The sequence below is a fragment of the Bombina bombina genome, chromosome 3 (assembly GCF_027579735.1).
Source record: "Bombina bombina isolate aBomBom1 chromosome 3, aBomBom1.pri, whole genome shotgun sequence".
In the NCBI taxonomy this organism is placed as follows: domain Eukaryota; kingdom Metazoa; phylum Chordata; class Amphibia; order Anura; family Bombinatoridae; genus Bombina; species Bombina bombina.
In genome coordinates this window covers 299947519-299968206 of record NC_069501.1, presented here as the reverse complement: position 1 = coordinate 299968206, position 20688 = coordinate 299947519, and the positions used below count along the sequence as shown (strand labels likewise).

At 40.4% G+C, this 20688-nt stretch overlaps 1 protein-coding gene across 1 annotated transcript in view; it reads left to right on the top strand.

Annotated features, from left to right (window-relative positions):
- Nucleotides 1-20688, top strand: part of CNKSR2 (connector enhancer of kinase suppressor of Ras 2) — a 1108533-nt gene that overhangs the window by 737868 nt on the left and 349977 nt on the right. The window contains exon 17 of the mRNA XM_053705261.1: nt 1955-2127. Within this exon, the coding sequence (XP_053561236.1) occupies nt 1955-2127 (173 nt within the window). The remainder of the gene's footprint in view (nt 1-1954; nt 2128-20688) is intronic.

The window sequence follows — 20688 nt, the reverse complement described above, 5'->3', positions numbered from 1 at the left end:
GGCTTTCACCTCATAATAAATAAAGTCCATACTCAGAATGTTCAGTTGTGTTCTTTGTGACCCTACTCATCTCCAAAGTGAACACTATATATTACAGAAAAAGGAAGGAAATTCTCAGTGTGTTTATTAATAGTTAGAATTATCCCTTTTACACAGAAAGTATGTAATAATAGATGTGTAGGAGTCAGAAAACTGGAGGGGGTTGTGTTTGAATGTCTTTATAGATCTGTACAATAACTAAGCTGCACTTCATTGTAAAACGGTTATTGTAATTTGTAAAAGCCAAAGCAACTGTGTGATCTGAATAAAGCTTTTACTGCTTGAAGGTTGATGATATATAATGTACAGTATATAGTATTGATTACCTGTATTTCTCCATGTCAAAAAAAAAATGCCAATCTGGTCCATTGTGTGCAAAGTAGCTACGACTGAACATCATATAATTAATGACAACTGTGCCAGTGTAATATTTTATAATTAACATTTCTAGTTTTGCACTCGAATAGAAATGAATTACAATAAACTGAGTGAACAACAGTTAATGTTGTTATTTTGATTGTTTTGAATTTATTTTGTAATAACCTCTGAAACTTCTAGCAACTAATACTATATAGCGCTGTTTGTTTACAGTAATTTTATCTCTTACACAATTGCTTTTACTTTAGATTTAGATGTTTATATATATATATATATATATATATATATATATATATATATTTAACAATCTTGAAAAGGAGTTTTTTTTTGGAAAGCTTCTTTAAAAATAAAGGATGTGTTTAAAATCTTTATTCAAAAAAGTATTAAAAACCTTTTGTAATTTTCTGGTGCATACAAAAATACTTTGTTTAAAGCACACTCAATAGGGACTTTCAATTTAGTGTCCCTCTTATTGCATAACAGAAAACAAATGTCCCTTATAGCTAAGTATGTTTATTATTTTACACTGATCAGAACAAAGGAGTATAAGAACCTTGAACTCCATACAATATACATATGGCCAAAAAAAAACCTTGGCACTCTCCATTTGAGACTTTAATTTGACATTTCAAGTAGTGTTTACTGAAGGGGAAGTTCCTCCCCCAAATGTCACTCCTGGATGTTTGTATGTAGTTACAATTGGAAAAAGCAGTAGAACATCAGTTAATGAATATTTTATTTGAAAAAAGTGAACAAAGACACGTTTCGGACCATCGTGTCCTTAATCATGTATAAAATAATCAGATGCAGCCATCTATAAATAACTAATAACTCCACCCATGATATTATTCTGTTGACTCCTTCAGAAAATTGTCTATTTCCTTAAATTACCCATTCCCCAGTTTTGCATAACCAACACAGTTATATTAATATACTTTTAACCTCTGTGATTATCTTGTATCTAAGCCTCTGCAAACTGCCCCTTTATTTCAGTTCTTTTGACAGACTTGGAGTTTAGCCAATCAGTGTCTGCTCCCAGATAACTTCATGTGCACGAGCACAGCGTTATCTATATGAAATACATGAACTAACACCCTCTAGTGGTGAAAAACTGTTAAAATGCATTCTGAAAAGAGGTGGCCTTCAAGGTCTAAGAAATTAGCATATGAACCTCCTAGGTTAAGCTTTCAACTACGAATACGAAGAGAACAAAGCAAAATTGGTGATAAAGGTAAATTGGAAAATTGTTTAAAATGACATGCTCTATCTGAATCATGAAAGTTTATTTTGGCCTAGACTGTCCCTTTAAAGGGTCTTTAGTGCAGAGTCCTGCAGCGTGCACTACTATACCCTGGTGCTGAATTGTTTGGAACTTTATATGTTTGTATGTAGTTGTCATTCTTTTCAGTATATTGATATTGTCTATATAGAGAGATTTATTGTTTATAGTTTTATTATTTTAACAACAGCAGCAATCCTTTATACATTCATGTTAAATTGATATAAAAATTAATAATGTACCCATTACATTTTCAAGGTCCTGTTCCTGGCAAAAGCAAAAGACGCATTTCCTGCAAAGACTTGGGTCGTGGTGATTGTGAAGGTTGGCTATGGAAAAAGAAAGATGCCAAAAGCTATTTCTCACAGAAGTGGAAAAAATATTGGTTTGTCCTTAAGGACGCATCCCTTTATTGGTATACAAATGAGGAGGTATGATTTAATTGAATTTATTTACTCACAAGATAATCTACAATTATAATATATACTTGTGAAATGCTTTAGATGATAAATATGTGTATGTCAAGGCTGGTATTCAGGAATTAGACAGGGTAACCAATGATGAACCAGCAGGCCAGGAATAATGTTATATGCTTTAATAACACAACCACTATATTTAAAATATCACAGATATATCTATATCTATATATGATTGAGAGGAACAATAAGGACAAGACTGCTAGGGAAAGTACTGTACAAGCAGACCTTCGATTGGATAAGAGTAAAGACAGATGAGACAGTAACATGACCTGGATGAGGCTCATCAATGATAATTGGATGTATCTCAAAAACAGAGAATTGAAGAGACCAAAAAAGTTTGATTTTTATCAAGACTGGATGGGCAGGTATGGCCAACAAATTATTTAGGCTGACTGGTCAAGTACTTAAGTGATATAAAAATAATACCAACTCAAAATTAATGTGCAATCACAAAAACACAAATAAGTATAAAGCAAATGCACGTTAGAAAACACAGTTTGACTACTTGAACAACTGGCAAAACTGGCAATAAAAGTGGAACTGTACTGCAATATAATCCATAGGTAAGTCCATAATGTAAAAATAATTACGATCAATACAGGTATTAAAAGTCATTTGTGGTGTATGAGTCAAGATACCATTTAATTTCTCAAAAACGCCCAGTCCTTAAGGTCAAAGTTTGCTGAGTATCAGCTACAATGTGTTGCGGACACTGTTTTTTTTTTTTTGTTTTTTTTTTATTGAGGTTTAGTTGACAGCATACATATGCCTTTCAATTTCAATTATACACGCAAAAGACGTGCAATCAAAATATACATGACATAGCTAAATGGCATTGTTTAACAAAGTCAATAGACAACATGCTGGCTGGTATATTTGTATGTCTTCTAAGTGAAATCTGAGGCCACTTTTGGAGCTCGCCGTAGGGTATAAAGCGGCAGAAGACAGTTCTGAACAGTAGGGGACCACTTTTGGATCCCCACTGATGAACCTCTATTTTACATGAATAGAACTGAATGAAAATAACACATCAAACATATAGTAAATTGTAAAATATGAACTGGGTGTAAATAAAATTAATATAGTGAACCCCTTATTCAGCAGTGAACAGACATATAAAATGAAAACCTTTCCAATAGAAAAAAAAAATAAAAAAAATAAGAAAACCATCATAACATGGTAATAAAACTGGGGGATTCTAAAGTTTGTGTGGCAGAGCTCGCTAACCTCCCAAATTTCTAAGGGAATTAGTAAATGAAGATAAGGTCTGGTATCGCTAAATAGCATTATAGGTGAAGCTTGAATTATCTATTACTCTAACTTGGTATTAGAACATATGTGGTGCATATATATGGTAAGCAAAGCAGGCTTAATTTCAATGCTAAGCCAAAGACTCATATTTCACATTTCATATTATGTATGCCGGGCCGGCCCACGCCACCCTGGCCGAAGGCGGCGGAACCCCCCCAACCACAATGACAACATAAAGAGGGGTTAACTCGACCCGCGGTACTTAATCTCGGGATAAGTCATATGTAATTTGCCATACATAAAGGGTCACGTCATATTTAAATGGCTAAGTAATAGCTCTCCTCAGTGTAGTATATCACAGAACCTAGGCAAGATAAATTGTATATATGGCCTGAACTAATACCCACAACACTATTCCTAAACACCTAAAAGGGCAGATTAATAGTTATGTCAGAAACCCTAGCTTAAAAGTATATAATGTTCTGGGCTGTGTTTGTATATGGACTTTAAATAAATGTGAACAGAGATATTAGATATGCACATTCGATTGAAATAACAGTGAAATGACTATAAATCAGCCCATACATACTAATAAATATTCAAAAATAACGAAAAATAAATAAAAATCCTATATCTTCAAAAAGGTTCTAATGTTCACAAAGGGATAACAGAAACATCCCATACCATTATGGTGCATGACTACAAAAGACCCCCCCCCCCTCAAGCATCAGTTGCATAGATATACAGATAAGTTTAGCACTAGCATCTATGTCCTATGTAGAGTGTAATAATGCATTGAGTAATATATGGTTTAACAAGTATTATACCTTATGACCAGTACAACCTCAACCATAGAAACCAGCAACTTAGTTTGTTTTACCCTGGGAGGTTTTAAAACAATATACTTTCCAACTTAGTACAAAACCTTAAATGGTGCAGGCTAAATATAAGTAATACGGGGGAAACAGTCTATATTAACTTTTAACAAACATTGCGATATGTGCATAGACACAGTAATCAACTTTAGAAATCCCTGATATGTCACTTACTGACTGGTCTAGTCAGAGACTGCACCGGCTATTTACAAAAATCAACTAAGAGGGTGCAACATAAAATGAACTTTCAGGCTGGCTTACAAGTCAAATTTATTCCACTCCACACCTGTAGAATGGGGTCTTATGTTGTGGGATGTAGATTGAAAATAAAGTCTCCGTATCACAATTCACTTCGGCTGCATAGCCGCTACGGACATATTTCCCCATCAAAGATAAGGCTGGTTTCTGTGCAAGTAACACAAGTCTGGAAAGCTTGCTGCAGATTTCTTGGGTCTCTACAGAGGGATCAACAAAGACCTTTGGGGGAGGTAGTATCGAGATTGCCAAGGTATCGTGTCCCTGCCGACCGTTACCAGCTGTTGGCCCGTGAGAAGAATCAGCAGAGGCTTTTGGGGGAGGTAAAATTGGGACTGCATAGATGTTATGTCCCTGCCACCTGTCACCCACAATTAAGCTGAGATGTGTACCTTCGATCGGGCTCAGATATGAGAGGGCTAATGGTGCGTCAGCCCAGCAATCCGTTCGGCCCCTCAGCACAGGGTAAGTCACAGCTGAGTTCCAAGCATCCGAGTTCTAAGTTGGTGTGGGCAGGTTTACTGTATCAATCTCCGCAGCAGCTATGATCTGTGCAGAATGTCTATCTTCTCTTGGATCTGCAGGAATGTTAGCTTTGCGAGTCGGAGGAAGTTGCTGCTTCAGTGGCCCACATATCAGGTGAGCAATGTACAATCAGAGGCTGGATCGATGGCTGAGACCTGTAGGTAAAAGGTTTGCAGACTTCTTTCAGAGAGTCCCATTCCTCTAATAGTTTGGCCCCCCGTCATTTTTAATAGGCTGCAAGCCGAGCTGATATGCCAGATGGTTTTCAAGGTGTTCTGATAGGGGTATGAATAGCGAAGTTCTGTAAAAAAAGTACACGTTTTAATTTAGAGAAGAATTGCAATCCAGTAGGGAATGCTTTACCAGGATAACCGGGGGGGTTGCTGAGAGCCCAGAGGAGGCTGCCGCCAGAGGCCTCAGCGCTCCAGATCAGCGCTCCAGAGTCATCAAGTCAGCAAGTTTGATATAGTTCAGATCAGCAGATTATACTGCAGACAGAGATAATATTGCTTTCCTTAGATGCTGCAATTGTCTGTGGATAATCGGCGGATTGCACAGATCATCTTCTAGAGCTCTTGACACGTCCTGTCATGGACGCCACCTAGACACGCCCCTGCGGACACTGTTTGATGTGTTACTTGTACCTTGGCTCAAAACTCCACTCCTCCTTGTGAGATGCCTCCCAATGTATGGTGGCTTTCCATCTTAATGGGAGGAGAGTCCACTGCTTCATTCATTACTTGTGGGAATTAAGAACCTGGCCACCAGGAGGAGGCAAAGACACCACAGCCAAAGGCTTAAATACTACCCCCACTCCCCTCATCCCCCAGTTATTTTTTGCCTTTCGTCACAAGAGGTTGGCAGAGAAGTGTCGGAAGATTCAGAGTATTCTCTTATGGAGGGTAGTACTCTTCGAAGTGGGACTGGAGTTTTAAGTAGTCCTGTCAGCCTCTCAGTGAGAGCATGGGTAAATTGTAGAGTCCAGAGATGCAGGGAGAGTCTTTCTGTGAACCCATCTTGACTCAGTTTAACAGCTCCATTAGCAATCAGCATTGACGAGTTTCGCTGCCTGCTTTTCTTCTCTCAAGTCCATGTCAGGAGCGATGCTACTACCCTGTCACACTTGAAGGGCCGTGTTCGTGTTCCAGGGCGTTGATTCTAGTAAGATTGTTTCATTTATATATATTTGATAACGCAAGAAGACAGGGTCACAGTGTGGCTCCTTAATCTTTATAGAATCAAGGGTAATACCCTTGGAAGGGGGTAATTGAACAGGGGAGATTTTATTATGCATAATATTGTTTATTGTGTTTCTGCTGGATTTGTGAGAGATGAGGCTCTGTCAGTGTGGAACAGTCAGTTCATTAGCGAGAGATTGAGGCAGGCTTTTTTGGTGTGTCTCTCTCGAGAGAGAGAAAGAGAGAGAGGAGCGGTCCTGCATGGCACTCCATGTGACTGGGTGTGGCCTCTGTAACTTCCGCTTTCTCGACCTGCGTTCGGAGGAGACGAAAGCTGTTTCTTGTAGTCTGGGTTATAGGAGGTGGTGCGTGCCCCAGCCAATGGGATATAAAGGTGCCATTTATTTTTTAGATCAAGTCCATAATAAAGGAGCAAGCTATGGAGGATCCAATAGATTATCCGCTGGGGAGGACAACTCCAAATTATTGGAGGATGTCACTTCTGGGTCGGAATCGGCTACTTCTAGGCCTCTGTCTGTGGAGGAACCAGATTTTAAATTTAAGATGGAGCATTTGTGCTTTCTGCTAAATGAGGTGCTTGCTATGTTGAAGGCTCCCAAAACTAAGCTACTGGAGGAACCTTTGATCCCTAAACTGGATAGGGTTTATGAGGACAGGGTATTGCCTCAGGCCTTCCCGGTTCCAGTCAAGATGGCTAACATTATTAAGAATGGATGGGAGAAACTTTGTTTGTCCTTTCCCCCCCTCTTCTTCTTTTAAAAAGCTTTTCCCCATTCCGGACGCGCAGCATGAACTGTAGGGAACTGTCCCTAAGGTGGATGGTGCTAGCTCCATGCTCGCTAAGAGAATGACTATTCTGCTAGAGGATAGCTCCTCTTTCAAGGAACCCATTTATAGAAAGATGGAGTGCATGTTGCAGAAGATGTTCCAACTCACGGGGGTTCATTTTCCAACCGGTGGTGGCGGCGGTCGCTGCGGTGGCTGGTGCAGGTACCTACTGGTGTAATGCTCTATCAGCAATGGTTGAGGTGAAGACTACCCTCGATAAGATTCTAGAACGAATCAAGGCAGACAATAACATGCAGATTATTCGCCTGAATGCTAAGACATCAGGTTTTTTGGTTTTAGCCCTCAGGGCTCTGTGGCTAAAGTCATGGTCTACTGACATGACTTCCAAGTCTCGCTTGCTTTCTCTCCCATTCAAAGGAAAAGTTTTGTTTGGCCCGGGCCTGGATTCTTTCATTTCTACAGTCACGGTTGGCAAGGGTGCCTTCTTGCCTCAGGATAAGAAGGCTAAACCTAATGGGTCTACTTTTTGTCTCAGCGCCAGCATCTGCAAAGTCTGAGCAATCCAAGGGATCTTGGAAGCCAGCTAACTCTTGGAAAAAGTCCAAGCAGAACAAGAAGCCAGCCAAGTCAAAGTCGGCATGAAGGGGCGGCCCGATCCGTCCTCAGATCAGGTAGGGGGCAGACTATCTCTTTTTGCTTGAGGCCTGGAGAAGAGACGTTATACACCCTTGGGTTCTGGAGGTCGTAGCCCAGGGTTACAGGATAGGTTTCAAGTCCTATCCGCCCAGAGGCAGAGTCCTCCTGTCAAACATATCTTCAAGACCAGAAAAGAGAGACGCCTTCCTGGGGTGTGTGAGGGATCTCTTATCTCTCGAGGTAATCGTCCCAGTCCCTCCGGCAGACAGAGGTCTGGGGTATTATTCAAACCTTTTCGTGGTCTCAAAGAAGGATGACACATTTCGTCCAATTTATGGACCTAAAGGCCCTAAACAAGTTTTTGTCAGTTCCATTGTTCAAGATGGAGACGATCAGGTCAATTTTTGCCCCTGGTTTTAGAGGGGCAATTCTTGACTACTATAGACCTGAAGGACGCGCTAACCTTCATGTTCCAATCCACAAGGATCACTTCAGGTTTCTAAGATTCACTTTCCTAGACCAGCACTTCCAGTTTGTGGCCCTTCCGTTTGGTCTGGCGAGTGCCCCAAGAGTCTTTACAAAGGTTCTTGGAGCTCTTCTCGCACTAGCGAGAGCTAGAGGGTTTGCAGTGCCACCTTATCTGGACAATATCCTGGTCCAGGCTCCGTCCTACAGTCTTGCGGAGGATCATTGGAGAACTCTTCTCCTTTGGTCCCACAGGGGGAAGATAAACGAAGGAAAGAGTTCATTGGTCCCAAGCAACAGGATGGAATTCCTGGGTACGATAATAGATTCTTCAGCCATGAAGATATTCTTGACAGATCAGAGACGTTGCAAGCTTGCGTCCAACTGTCTAGCTCTTCAGACATCCTCAAGGACATCTGTGGGCAGGTGTATGGAGGTGATCGGGCTCATGGTATCCAGCATAGATGTCATTCCATTCGCCAGGTTCCATCTCAGACCTCTGCAGCTGTTCATGTTTAGACAATGGAGCGACGATCATTCAAATCTATCCTAACAGACCGGTGATGGAGTCCCTATCTTGGTGGACCCGACTGGGACATCCTTTTTGAGACCATCCTGGGAGATTGTGACCACGGATGCAAGTCTATCAGGATGGGGAGCTGTTTGGGGTGCCAGAAAGGCACAGGGCAGATGGTCTCGAGAGGAGTCGAGTCTACCTAAAATATTTTGGAACTTCGAGCGATATTCAACGCTCTGAGGGCTTGGCCCCTTCTGGGGTTGTCCTGATTCATCAGATTCCAATCGGACAACATTACCTCGTGGCTTACATAAACCACCAGGGGGGGGGGACAAGAAGCTCCCTAGCCATGAGGGAAGTATTCTGGAATGAGCAGATACTCACAATTGTTCGCTCTCAGCAATCCACATTCCGGGTGTGGACAACTGGGAAGCAGATTTTCTGAGCAGACAGACGTTTCATCCAGGGAAATGGTCTCTCCATCCCAAGATGTTCGCAGAGATCTACAGCAGATGGGGGATGCTGAAGATAGACCTCATGGCATCCAGACTCAATTGCAAGCTACCCAGATACGGGTCACGATCCAGGGTTCCCCAGGCAGAACCTTTCCACCGTTGCCTCTTTTACCTTGTATAGTGGTCCGCATCAAGCAGGAGCAAGCTTCGGCTATTCTGATTGCTCTGTCGTGCCTGAGGAGGATGTGGTTTGCGGATCTGGTGGGGATGTCATCATCTCCACCGTGGAGGTTACCTTGTCGCAGGGATCTGCTGGTTCAAGGTCCTTTTCTACATCAAAATCTCGATTCTCTGAGGCTTACTGCATGGAGATTGAACGGCTAGTTTTAGCCAAGAAAGGATTTTCGGAAAAAGTGATTGACACTCTCGTTCAGGCCAGAAAGTCGTTCACTCGATGCATCTACCACAAGGTGTGGAGGACCTACTTGTCCTGGTGTGAGGAATGAGGATATCCCTGGCATAAGGTCAGGGTATCCAGGATTTTGGCTTTTCTCCAGGACGGTTTGGATAAGGGTCTTGCTGCCAGTTCCCTAAGGGGACAGATCTCGGCTTTATTTGTACTGTTGCATAAGAAGCTTGTGAAGCTGCCTGACATTCAGTCCTTTGTTCAGGCTCTGGTTAGGATCAGTTGTAGGTAAGGATGTGGGTGGCGCCTCTTGGCCTTCTGTGTATAAAATAATGCTTCTTGAGAACAAATTATTTATTTTGTATTATAAATGAGAGATCTATATAAGATATTTATCTTGACCCCTTCAAGATAACAGGCAAATATTGATGTGGAAATATAACATAAAAGTGTATCAATAATAAAAAATGATTACGAGTTTGGTAAAATATATACAAAACTTGGCTAAGTAAAATTTCGACACCAGTGTCTTAATATATTCAAAATATTTTATATTTAAAATCATGAATTCAGATATATAAATATATATCTATATACGCTAATATATATAAAAAAAAAAACTAATTTTTAGCAATGACTAAACAACCGCAATTTATAGGTGTATTATCGATTTGTAATCTAATCCTGAATGACAACTGAAAAGACTGGATATACCTAAACTAGAGTAAGGAGCAGTTAATTATTCTGTGTTAAAAAGTCTCTTATGTGCACAATTTGTAAAGTGAGTTCATCGGTTGGAGTCACAATGAGCAAGTGTATATTTCTCTCCTATTTATAAGTACGATGTTTTCATAAACCTTAAGTTAAGGCTGTCCCTTGATGTAAGAATATTTGTTTAATCGGCTATGCCTTGATTACAGAGCAACTTTAGAGCAAATCGTCGTCTATTCCAATATCTGTTAAACTGTTAATGATCATATAAACATCCAGTATGAACAGTGCAAATATCCGATGGAAGTGGATGGATACAAAGTCAGTGATATATATACAATTGTTATTAACCACAAGTGTTTCTTTAGAAGTATTGCAATTGTTGTCAAAGAATGAAGCGGTAATAGTTTGAAGAAAAGACAAGGTATTTTTGAATGAGTGCGCGCATTTCACTTCTTCGTATTGATTGGACAAAAGACACACGCATCACTAACTGACCTCAGAGAGGTATTGGTCTGGTGAGACCACTACACTAGAGATTTATTTTTTACAAAATACAAAAATAAAAAAAGATAAAAATATAAGTATTAATCGGTACTGAAAGACAGCTGCCAGTACTAAATATGGCTGCAATTAGAGGGAGGGGAGGGTTAGAGAGCTTTATAGGAGGATCAGGGAGGTGGGAGGTTTGAGGAGAATCACTACACTGCAGAAAGAAAGAAAGAAAAAAGCAGAAAAAATAAAATAAATAATTGAAAAAATCCCAGATCCCAGAGAATCACTTACAATCATTTGTGTCATGATTTTAAGTACCTTAGGTTGTCTACTTATATTATATATAGTTTTAAAAGGTAAATAAAAAAAAAGCAAGGCTCTATTTCTGTTTAAATGGAGTGATGCCAGCATTTTTGTTAAGTTCTTCTCTGAAAGTCCTGGTAGCCAAGGGTTGGAAAAGATTGAAAGGATTGATAAAAATGATGTCATGGGAATCAAACTCAGGACTCGAAATTAAAAAATGAATATTAATTAACCACTACTCTGTCTCTCATTTCGGTAGGGGTTATATTGAAATCCAAAAGATAACTGATAGATTATGAAGGCTGTTCTAAAAAATGATGTATTTCAAAATCTTTGAGGCCTCCTGGAATAAGAGTTCCCATAAGATATATCTATTTCATTTAACTATTTCCAAGTTCATTGGAAAGGTTACCTCCTCTCAAATGTTGCTCTTTCTTTCGGATTACCATTATATTTTGTAATATGTCTTGGGTGACAGTTATGTTTCAATTTAAAGTGATTTGATACGGAATGTTTATCATAACCTCTCTTGATGTTACTAACATTCCCCCCTAAAAGTTTACTTAAAGGGACACTGAACCCAATTCTAGGGACAGTCTACTCTAGAATTGTTATTGTTTAAAAAGATAGGTAATCTCTTTATTACCCATTTCCCAGTTTTGCATAACCAACATGTTTATATTAATTTACTTTTCCCCTCTCAAAGTACCTTGTATCTAAGCCTCTGCCTCCTTATTTCAGTTGTTTTGAAAGACTTGCATTTTAGCCAATCAGTTCTGACTAATAAATAACTCCACAGGAGTGAGCACAATGTAATCTATATGGCACACATGAACTAACACTGTCTAGCAGTGAAAAACTGTCGAGATGCACTGAGATAAGAGGTGGGCTTCAAGGGCTTAGAAATTAACACATGAGCCTACCTAGGTTTATCTTTCAACAAAGAATATACCAAGAGAACAAAGCAAATTAGATGATAAAAGTGAATTGATTTTGACTAGACTGTCCCTTTAATGAAAATTAAGTTTTAGTGAAACAGAGATAGTATTTTGTATAATGTTTGTCATTTTACTCTTATCTAAACTTCTCCTATGGCGTGAAAAAAAGAGGAGGTGTCTAATGGACTAAATTAGCCAATCCGATTAAAATAGGAGTTACTTAAAGACAAGATGGACATGGGTACTTTCACCCCTAAAAAAGCCACCAACCGTGGAGAAAATCCGTCTGCAGGCACGTCTTCAGGAGGGATGGCGCTTTGAGCCGAGTCGCAAGTAACACATCAGTGTCCACAGATACATTGTAGCTGTTGCTCTGCACATTTTGTACTTAAAGGGACATTAAACCCAATTTTTTTATTTCATGATTCACATAGAGAATACAATTTTAAACAACTTTCTAATTTATTTCTATTATCTAATTTGTTTCATTCTCTTGGTATCATTTGTTGAAGGAGCAGCAATGCACTAATGGTTTCTAACTGAACTCATGGGTGAGCCAATCACAATCAATATATATATATATATGCAGCCACCAATCAACAGCTAGAACCTAGGTTCTCTGCTGCTCCTGAGCTTGCCTAGATACACCTTTCAGCAAAGGATAAAAAGATAAGGAAGCAAATTAAATAATAGAAGAAAACTGGAATGTTGTTTAAAATTGTATTCTCTATCCGAATCATGAAAGAAAATTTTTGGGTTTCAAGGACTGGACATATTTGAGAAATGAAATGTTACCTTGACTCATACACCCCAATTGACTTTCAATGCCTGTATTGATCTTACTTGTTTTTACATTTGAGAATATGTAAAAATAAATAGTTTTAAGAAGTAGTAGTATCCATCTGGTTGATTTGTATAAAATACATATCTTAGAGCTTATAGTTGCTCCAACAAATGTTCCATCAGAAGGGGATAAAGAAATAACTCTATAGATAATACAGACTCCCTCTATTTTGCTATTTCTAGCTTTTCTTTGTGGAAAACACCATCCTGAGAGAACCAGAAATTGTATGTACTAACCTATTAATTGCATTGCAATAATGTTCCACTTTTATGGCCAGTTGTTCAATTATTTAAACTGTGTTTTCTTAAGTGCACTTTATCAGATATTTTGTTTTATGGTCGTCCATCACTTTAGTCAGCTGTTACTATAGACAGCCTGGTATGACAAACACATGCAACAGGCTGTTATAACCAGCCATTGGTATTAACAGGCTTGTGTGGAATACTGGATCTACAGGCAGGCCAGTATATCTGACATTAACAGACTGGTATGGCACACTGCTCCTATAGGCAGTCTGGTATTGACAAAACATGCTACATACAGACTGGTATGGCACAAAGTTACTACAGAGAGACTGGTAAGGCACACTGCTACTATAGGCAAGATGGGATAGCCAACATATAATGTAAGCAGGCCTGTATGGGTATAGCCGATAATACAGGTACACTGCTATGACTACAATCAGACTTATAGGGCTGGCTGATATTGCAGGCAGACTGGTATGGTGGACATTTATACAATAGAGGACATTTCAGCAGGTACAATAGGCGGGTATGATCAGCAAGTAAAAAAACCAAGTAGGTATGAACAACGAACCCAATAAGCATGCATATGATTAACAGGTACAGAGAGCAGGCACAAGCCAATCATACAGTTATAGGCTTTTCTCACCACTGTGCTAATCAGATTTAAGCTTTTTATTGCTGCTTGCATTTTAGCACTATTGTAAGTCAGACATATTTCAGTGTGTGACCCACACAAATGATATATTGTTTTCTTCAGCAGGCCCAGCAGATTCAGAATATAACATTATAATGTTTTATGTATCCTGGCATGTGAGACAGCTACAACAAGTAATGTAAAGAAAATGTAAATTTTTGTCATGAGTTTAGTAAATAATATTGAAAACAGCTAGATGACCACTGCTGTAACTGTGATCCCCTTACTAAATTATCATCAGTAGCCAAATGTGAAATTGGGGCCATGCGGGTGCTTGTGGTTTTACAATACCATCACCATTTAAAAGAGCAGGAAAGTCTCTTTAAAATGAGGGGTCTTGGAGGTTTGTGGCTAGTAAGGGAGTTAAGATTGAGGGTTCTGAACAACCTCCATCCAACTCCCTTTACTGCCTGTCACTTCCTTCCACAAGCGACTACGGCCTGCAGTGAGGGGGATCACCGATTGCAACATCGGATTGACCTGTTCTTGTCATGCGTGTGGAGAAGGTTAAATAGCAAAGACCTTTAGACAAGTGATGCATCTGAAAAAAATCAAGCTCCGATTGCCAGTGCTTGTGATATCCCCCTGGGGGTTCTCACTTATGTAACTTTCTTGTAAATGCATTAAATAAATAAAATTACACCCACTCCCAAATAACATGAAAACAAATTGTAACACAGAACTATCTTATCTTATTTGCTGCCGTGGGATATTTTAGTCTAGCTTTTCATTAAAATGGTATTAAAATGATTTTACAATTGCATTCCAAAAAATAAGTCTGACTCTCTGAATAAGTTCTTTTTTTCTGCATGTTTTCCATTAACCCTTATGAGGATTATGTAAATAAAACATGATAAAATTTTCAAATAGAATATAATCTGCCATTACAGGGTTGATCACAATCCTTTAGAAAACCTTATGAAATTATTTATCTACAAAAATCTCCATAGACTTTAATGGTGGATTTTGTAGAAAAATTGTTATATAAACATTTCTAAAGGATTGTAATTAACCCATATAAGATATGTGCCACTATGTTTATTATTTTATAAACATGCTTTTATTAATAGGATTTATGTTCTTTATATAATATTGCAGTCTTGAAACAAAGATTGATATAGACAATAACGTAAGACATTACATATTAGCATGCACACATATTGAATGGTCTCTATTTATGAGCATACAAACTAAAAAAAGAGATAACCTGGAGGGAATATAGCATGTTTACCCTTTGGAAGAATATTTCTAAAGAGAAATTAAACTTACAATTTATATATGTGCGTTAATTTTGTAATGTGTTTGTTATAGTTTGCCTGTTTTACTTGTAATTTAAAATGGAGGGATTGTAGTTGATACTTCTGGAACCCAAAAGTGACAAGATAGCACTCCCTTAATTCCACCACTAGCTGTAAGCCAAAGCCAACAAAGATTGTACAGCTAAGTTAGGGACAGATAGCCAGTTAACCTTATTATGGATCAATGTGGAGCAGAATCGGTTACCAGCATCAGGAAATCAAACCAGATATTAAGTTTCCATAATTAAGACCAGAGAAAGCATATTCTGCACCATTACATAAAGGGTAAGGTAGAAAACTCGAGAACAGTCCGAGTTTAGGGTACCTTGTAATCAGAAGCAGAACTAGGAAAGGTGAATAGCAGGAAGGTAAACAAGTACCCCAGCAATTCAGGAACAAACACCAAAATAACCAAGCTTTCGCTTAGCGACTCTCTGTGGATTGTGTGGGGTAAACCCAGATCAAGGCTCATGTGCAATACAGAGGTCTTTGTGTTGAGTTTGAGAACCTAGTGAGATGCATCTAATGTAGCAACATCAATGACTATCTTCCCAATCAGCCTGACAACTGAAGATTTCTAAACTTTCAACATTTTACAGTGTGATTGCTTGTCCAATTTGGGAGCTTATTTATAACTCATAATTATCTACTGCAAATAATATGAGACAATCATTTATTAGATAAATAAAAGGTATTACAAATACAAACATTTAAAAAATAGTAATGTTCTTTTTATGGAATGTAGTATTTAAAGGAAACCTCTTATTGCAAATACATATTTCCTTCCATAAGGCAGGGATAGTCCACGACTTCATTCCTTACTGTTGGGAAATACAACACTTGGCCATCAGGAGCAGGCAAAGACACCCCAGCCAAAGGCTTAAATATCCCTCCCACTTCCCCTATCCCCCAGTCATTATTTGCCTTTTGTCACTATAGGAGATGGCACAGAAGTGTCAGAAGATTTGGATAGTCCTGTAATGGGTATGTTCCCTTCAAGAAAGGACTGGGGTTTTAAGTAATCATGTCAACCTCTCAGTGAGAGTATTGATGAAAGTTGGAGTCTGGAGATGCAGGGAAAGTTTTTCTGCGAACCCATCCAGACTGTCGCTAACAGCTCCTGAGCAATCAGTGCTGACAAGTTTCACTGCTTCCTGTTACTCAATTTTATGTCAGAAGCGCTGCTGCAAGACTGTCACACTTGAGAGGCTGTGCCTGTTCCACAGCATGGATCCTGGAGGGTAAGACTGTTTTCCATCAAAAGGGGAGGAGAGTCCATGGCTTCATTCATTACTTTTGGGAATAAAGAACCTGGCCACCAGGAGGAGGCAAAGACACCCCAGCCAAAGGTTTAAATACCTCCCCCACTCCCCTCATCCCCCAGTCATTCTTTGCCTTTTGTCACAGGAGGATGGCAGAGAAGTGCCGAAGATTCAGAGTTGTCTCTTATGAGGGTAGTACTCTTCGGAATTTAACTGGAGTTTTAAGTAATCCTTTCAGCCTCTCAGTGAGAGCCTGGGTGAAAGTTAGAGTCTGGAGATGCAGGGGGAGTCTTTCTGCGAAACCTTCCCAACTCATATTAACAGCTCCTCAAGCAATCAGCATTGACGAGTTTCGCTGCCTGCTTTCTGCACTCAAGTCCATGTCAGGAGCAATGCTTCTACCTGTCACACTTGAAGGGCCAGGTTCCTGTTTCATGTCATTAATCCTGGTAAGATTGTTTTATTTTTTTTTATACATAATGATAACACAAAAGACAGGGTCACAATGTGGCACCTTTTATCTTATGGAATCAGGGGTTAATATTCCTAGTAAGGGGATTATTGAACGGGGGGTTTGTACATAATATTGTCAATTGTGTTATTACTGCGTCATGTGCGAGATGTGGCAATGGTGGAACTTCAGGTTGACTTCCGGGAGTATTTGCACGGCCGGTTTTGGCGTATTTTCTCCTTAATGCAGGGGCGGTCCTGCGAGGCATCCCAGGTGACCGGGTGTGTTGGTCTCCACTTCCTCTGTTGATCAGTGGCATAGGAGACAAAGCAGTTTCTGTAGTCTGGGTCATAGGAGATGGTGAGTGCCCTGGCCATTGGAGGATATAAAGGTGCCTGTTTATTCAGCTAATCTAGTCCATACTAAAAGTGCAAGCTATGGAGGACTCTGATGCATTAGAGGGTACTCCCTCTTTAACTAAGTCTCATTCCTGTGTTTATTGTGAGGAGGTTCTTGTAGATCAGCCTGCTCAACTATGTTCCACATGCCTTGATAAAGTTGCGACATCTAAAACTAAAGGGATGTCTAGTACTACTGAGCCATCCACCTCTGAGGGTTCTCCATCCCATGAAGTGCGTTTCCTGCTTTCATCTCAGAGTGCATATGCAGCGCCCCAGGGTCCAACCATTACTCCTACGGGAGAGATTTGTTTGCCGTCAGATTTTGCGGATCAACTGCAAACAGCAGTATCGAAAGTGATCCATGCCTTACCACGTTCTGCTTAGCGCAAACGTAGGGCGTATCATGGTGGCCTGGTCCAAGGGTTGTCTACACCTATGGAAGTATCAGAGGCATTCTACGATGACGAGGCCCACTCCGACTCTTCAGAGGAGTCTGTGTCATCTCATCCTCCAGCAGCGGAGGAGCCTGACTTCAGGCTTAGGATGGAGAATTTGCGCTTTTGCTGAAGCAAGTGCTTGCTACTCTGGAGGTCCTGGAACCGAAGCTTCCGGAGCAACCTTCGATCCCTAAGCTGGATAAGGTATACAAGGACAGGGTGGTGCCTCAGACCTTCCCGGGTTCCTGTTAAGATGGTTAATATTATTAGGAATGAATGGGAGTGATTAGGTTCTTCCTTTTACCCTACTTCTTCCTTTAAGAAACTGTTCCCCATTCCGGACTCTCAGCTTGAGCTGTGAGGGACTATCCCTAAGGTGGATGGTGCTATCTCTACGCTCTCAAAGCGGATGACTATTCCTCTCGAGGATAGTTTGTCATTTAAAGAGCCCATGGATAAAAAGTTGGAAAACATGTTAAGAAAAATGTTTCAGCACACAGGGTTTGTTTTTCAACCGGCAGCAGCTGTAGCCACAGTTGCCGGAGCTGCGACATATTGGTGTGAATCCCTGTGTGATATGGTTGAGAGGGAGACTCCCATCAGCGAGATACAGGATAAGATTACGACGTTGAAGGTCGCCAATTCTTTCATTTGTGATGCCAATATGCAAATTATTCACCTGAACGTAAAGGTTTCAGGATTCTCTGTTTTAGCTTGCAGGGCTCTGTGGCTAAAGTCTTGGTCTGCGGACATGACCTCTAGGTCGAGGCTGTTGTCCCTGCCTTTTCAAGGAAAGATTCTGTTAGGTCCAGGATTGGATTCGATCATATCCACAGTTATGGGAGGCAAGGCCCAGAGCCAGCAGCCCGCGGATCAGGGAACTTGGAAGCCTGCTCAGACTTGGAACAAGTCCAAGCAGAACAAGAAGCCTGCCTTGACTAAATCGGCATGAAGGGGCGGCTCCCGATGGGTCTCGGGACCAAGTAGGGGGCAGATTGTCTCTCTTCTCCAAAGCTTGGTTGCAGGATGTTCAGGACCCCCTTAGGTTCTGGAGGTTTTTGTCCAGGGTTACAGGATAGAGTTCAGGTCCCATCTGCCCAGGGGCAGATTCCTCCTGTCAAACCTGTCTACAAGATCGGAAAAAGAGAGGCCTTACTAGAATTTGTGAGGGATCTCTCTTCTCTAGGTGTTATCGTACCAGTACCCCAAACAGAAAGGGGTTGCGGGTACTATTCAAATCTCTTTGTGGTTCCAACGAAGGAGGGCATGTTCCACCCGATTCTGGACCTAAAGTGATTAAACAAGTTTCTGGCTGTTCCATCGTTCAAAATGGAAACAATCAGATCTATTCTGCCTCTAGTTCAAGAGGGACAGTTCATGATGACAATAGACTTGAAGGATGCTAACCTTCATGTTCCAATTCACTCCTTGCTTCCATTCAAGGGGAAGATTTTATTCGGTCCAGGGCTAGACTCCATTATCTCTACAGTTATTGGAGGGAAAGGTGCCTTCCTACTGCAGGATAAAAAGAATAAGCCTAAGGGATGGCAACTGTCTAATTTTTGTTCCTTTCATGCTGACAAGTCACAATGACAGCAGTCCTCATCCAAGTCCAAGAGTATTTGGGAGCCGACTCACTCCTGGAACAAGTCAAAACAGACTAAGAAGCCCGCCAAGAACAAATCGGCATAAAGGAATGGCCCCCGATCCGGGATTGGATCGAGTAGGGGGCAGACTGTCTCTTTTCTCAGACGTTTGGGGGACACCAGAGTACCAAACTACAGAGGTATGGGTCGAGATTGAGGGATCCTTAGGTGGAATTGATATCCTATCAGTACCATGAAGGTTCAGACTCATATATTTTTCCTCACATCAAGCAGGAGCAAGCATCAGTGATTCTGATTGCTCCGTCGTTGCCACGAAGGACTTGGTTTGCTGATCTGGAGGGGATGTCCTCATCTCCTCAATGGAGGTTACCATGTTGCAGAGATCTGCTGATAAAGGGTCCCTTCATTCATCAAAATCTAGATTCTCTAAGGCGGACTGCGTGGAGATTGAATGCTTAGTCTTAGCCAAGAGATGGTTTTCTGAGAGTGTTATCGACACTCTGGTTCAAGCTTGTAAGCCAGTTACTCGTCGTATCTACCATAAGGTGTGGAGGACTTACTTGTACTGGTGTGAAGAGCATGGTTTTTCCTGGCATAAGGTTACAGTTGCCAGAATTTTATCTTTTCTCCAGGATGGACTGGAGAAGGGTTTATCTGCTAGTTCCCTGAAGGGACAAATATTGGCCTTGTCGGTATTCCTGCACAAAAGATTGGCTGATCTTCCAGATGTGCAGTTCTTTGTTAAGGCTTTGACTAGGATCAGACCTGTGTTTAGATCTGGGGCTATGCCTTGGAGCCTCAATCTTGTTCTTAGTATTTTGCAGCAGGCTTCGTTTGAGCTTATGCATACTGTTGACATTAAATTGTTATCTTGGTAGGTTCTTTTTTTTTGCTGGCTATTGCCTCTGCGCGCAGATTTTCTGAGATCTCTGCTTTGCAATGTGATCCCCCTTATCTGTTTATTCATGCTGATAAGGTGGTTTTACGCACTAAACTAGGGTTCCTCCCTAAGGTGGTGTTGAATCGTAACATAAATCAAGAAATTGTTGTTCCTTACTTGTCCTAATCCTCCTTCAGCAAAGGAACGTTTGCTTCACAATCTAAATGTGGTTTGTGCCTTGAAGTTCTATCTTCAGGCTACTAAGGAATTCAGATAATATTGGCTGGGTTGTCTTTGCTTCCTCCTGGTGGCCAGGTGTTGTATTTCCCAACAGTAAGGAATGAAGTCGTGGACTCTCCCTGCCAGGAAGGAAAGGAATTGATCTGGTAAGCAGAAATTATGTTTTATAGCAAATACATATTTTTCCTATAGGTAAATTACTTATGTGGTATTTTTTAGGTGGATCGCTGTTTGTTTTCTAAAAGCCCCTCTCTTGTATTTTTTATTAAACACAGATAATTAAATTTATTACCGCCATTTTGACTGCATAGTGTGCCCTGGCAGTCAAAAAATT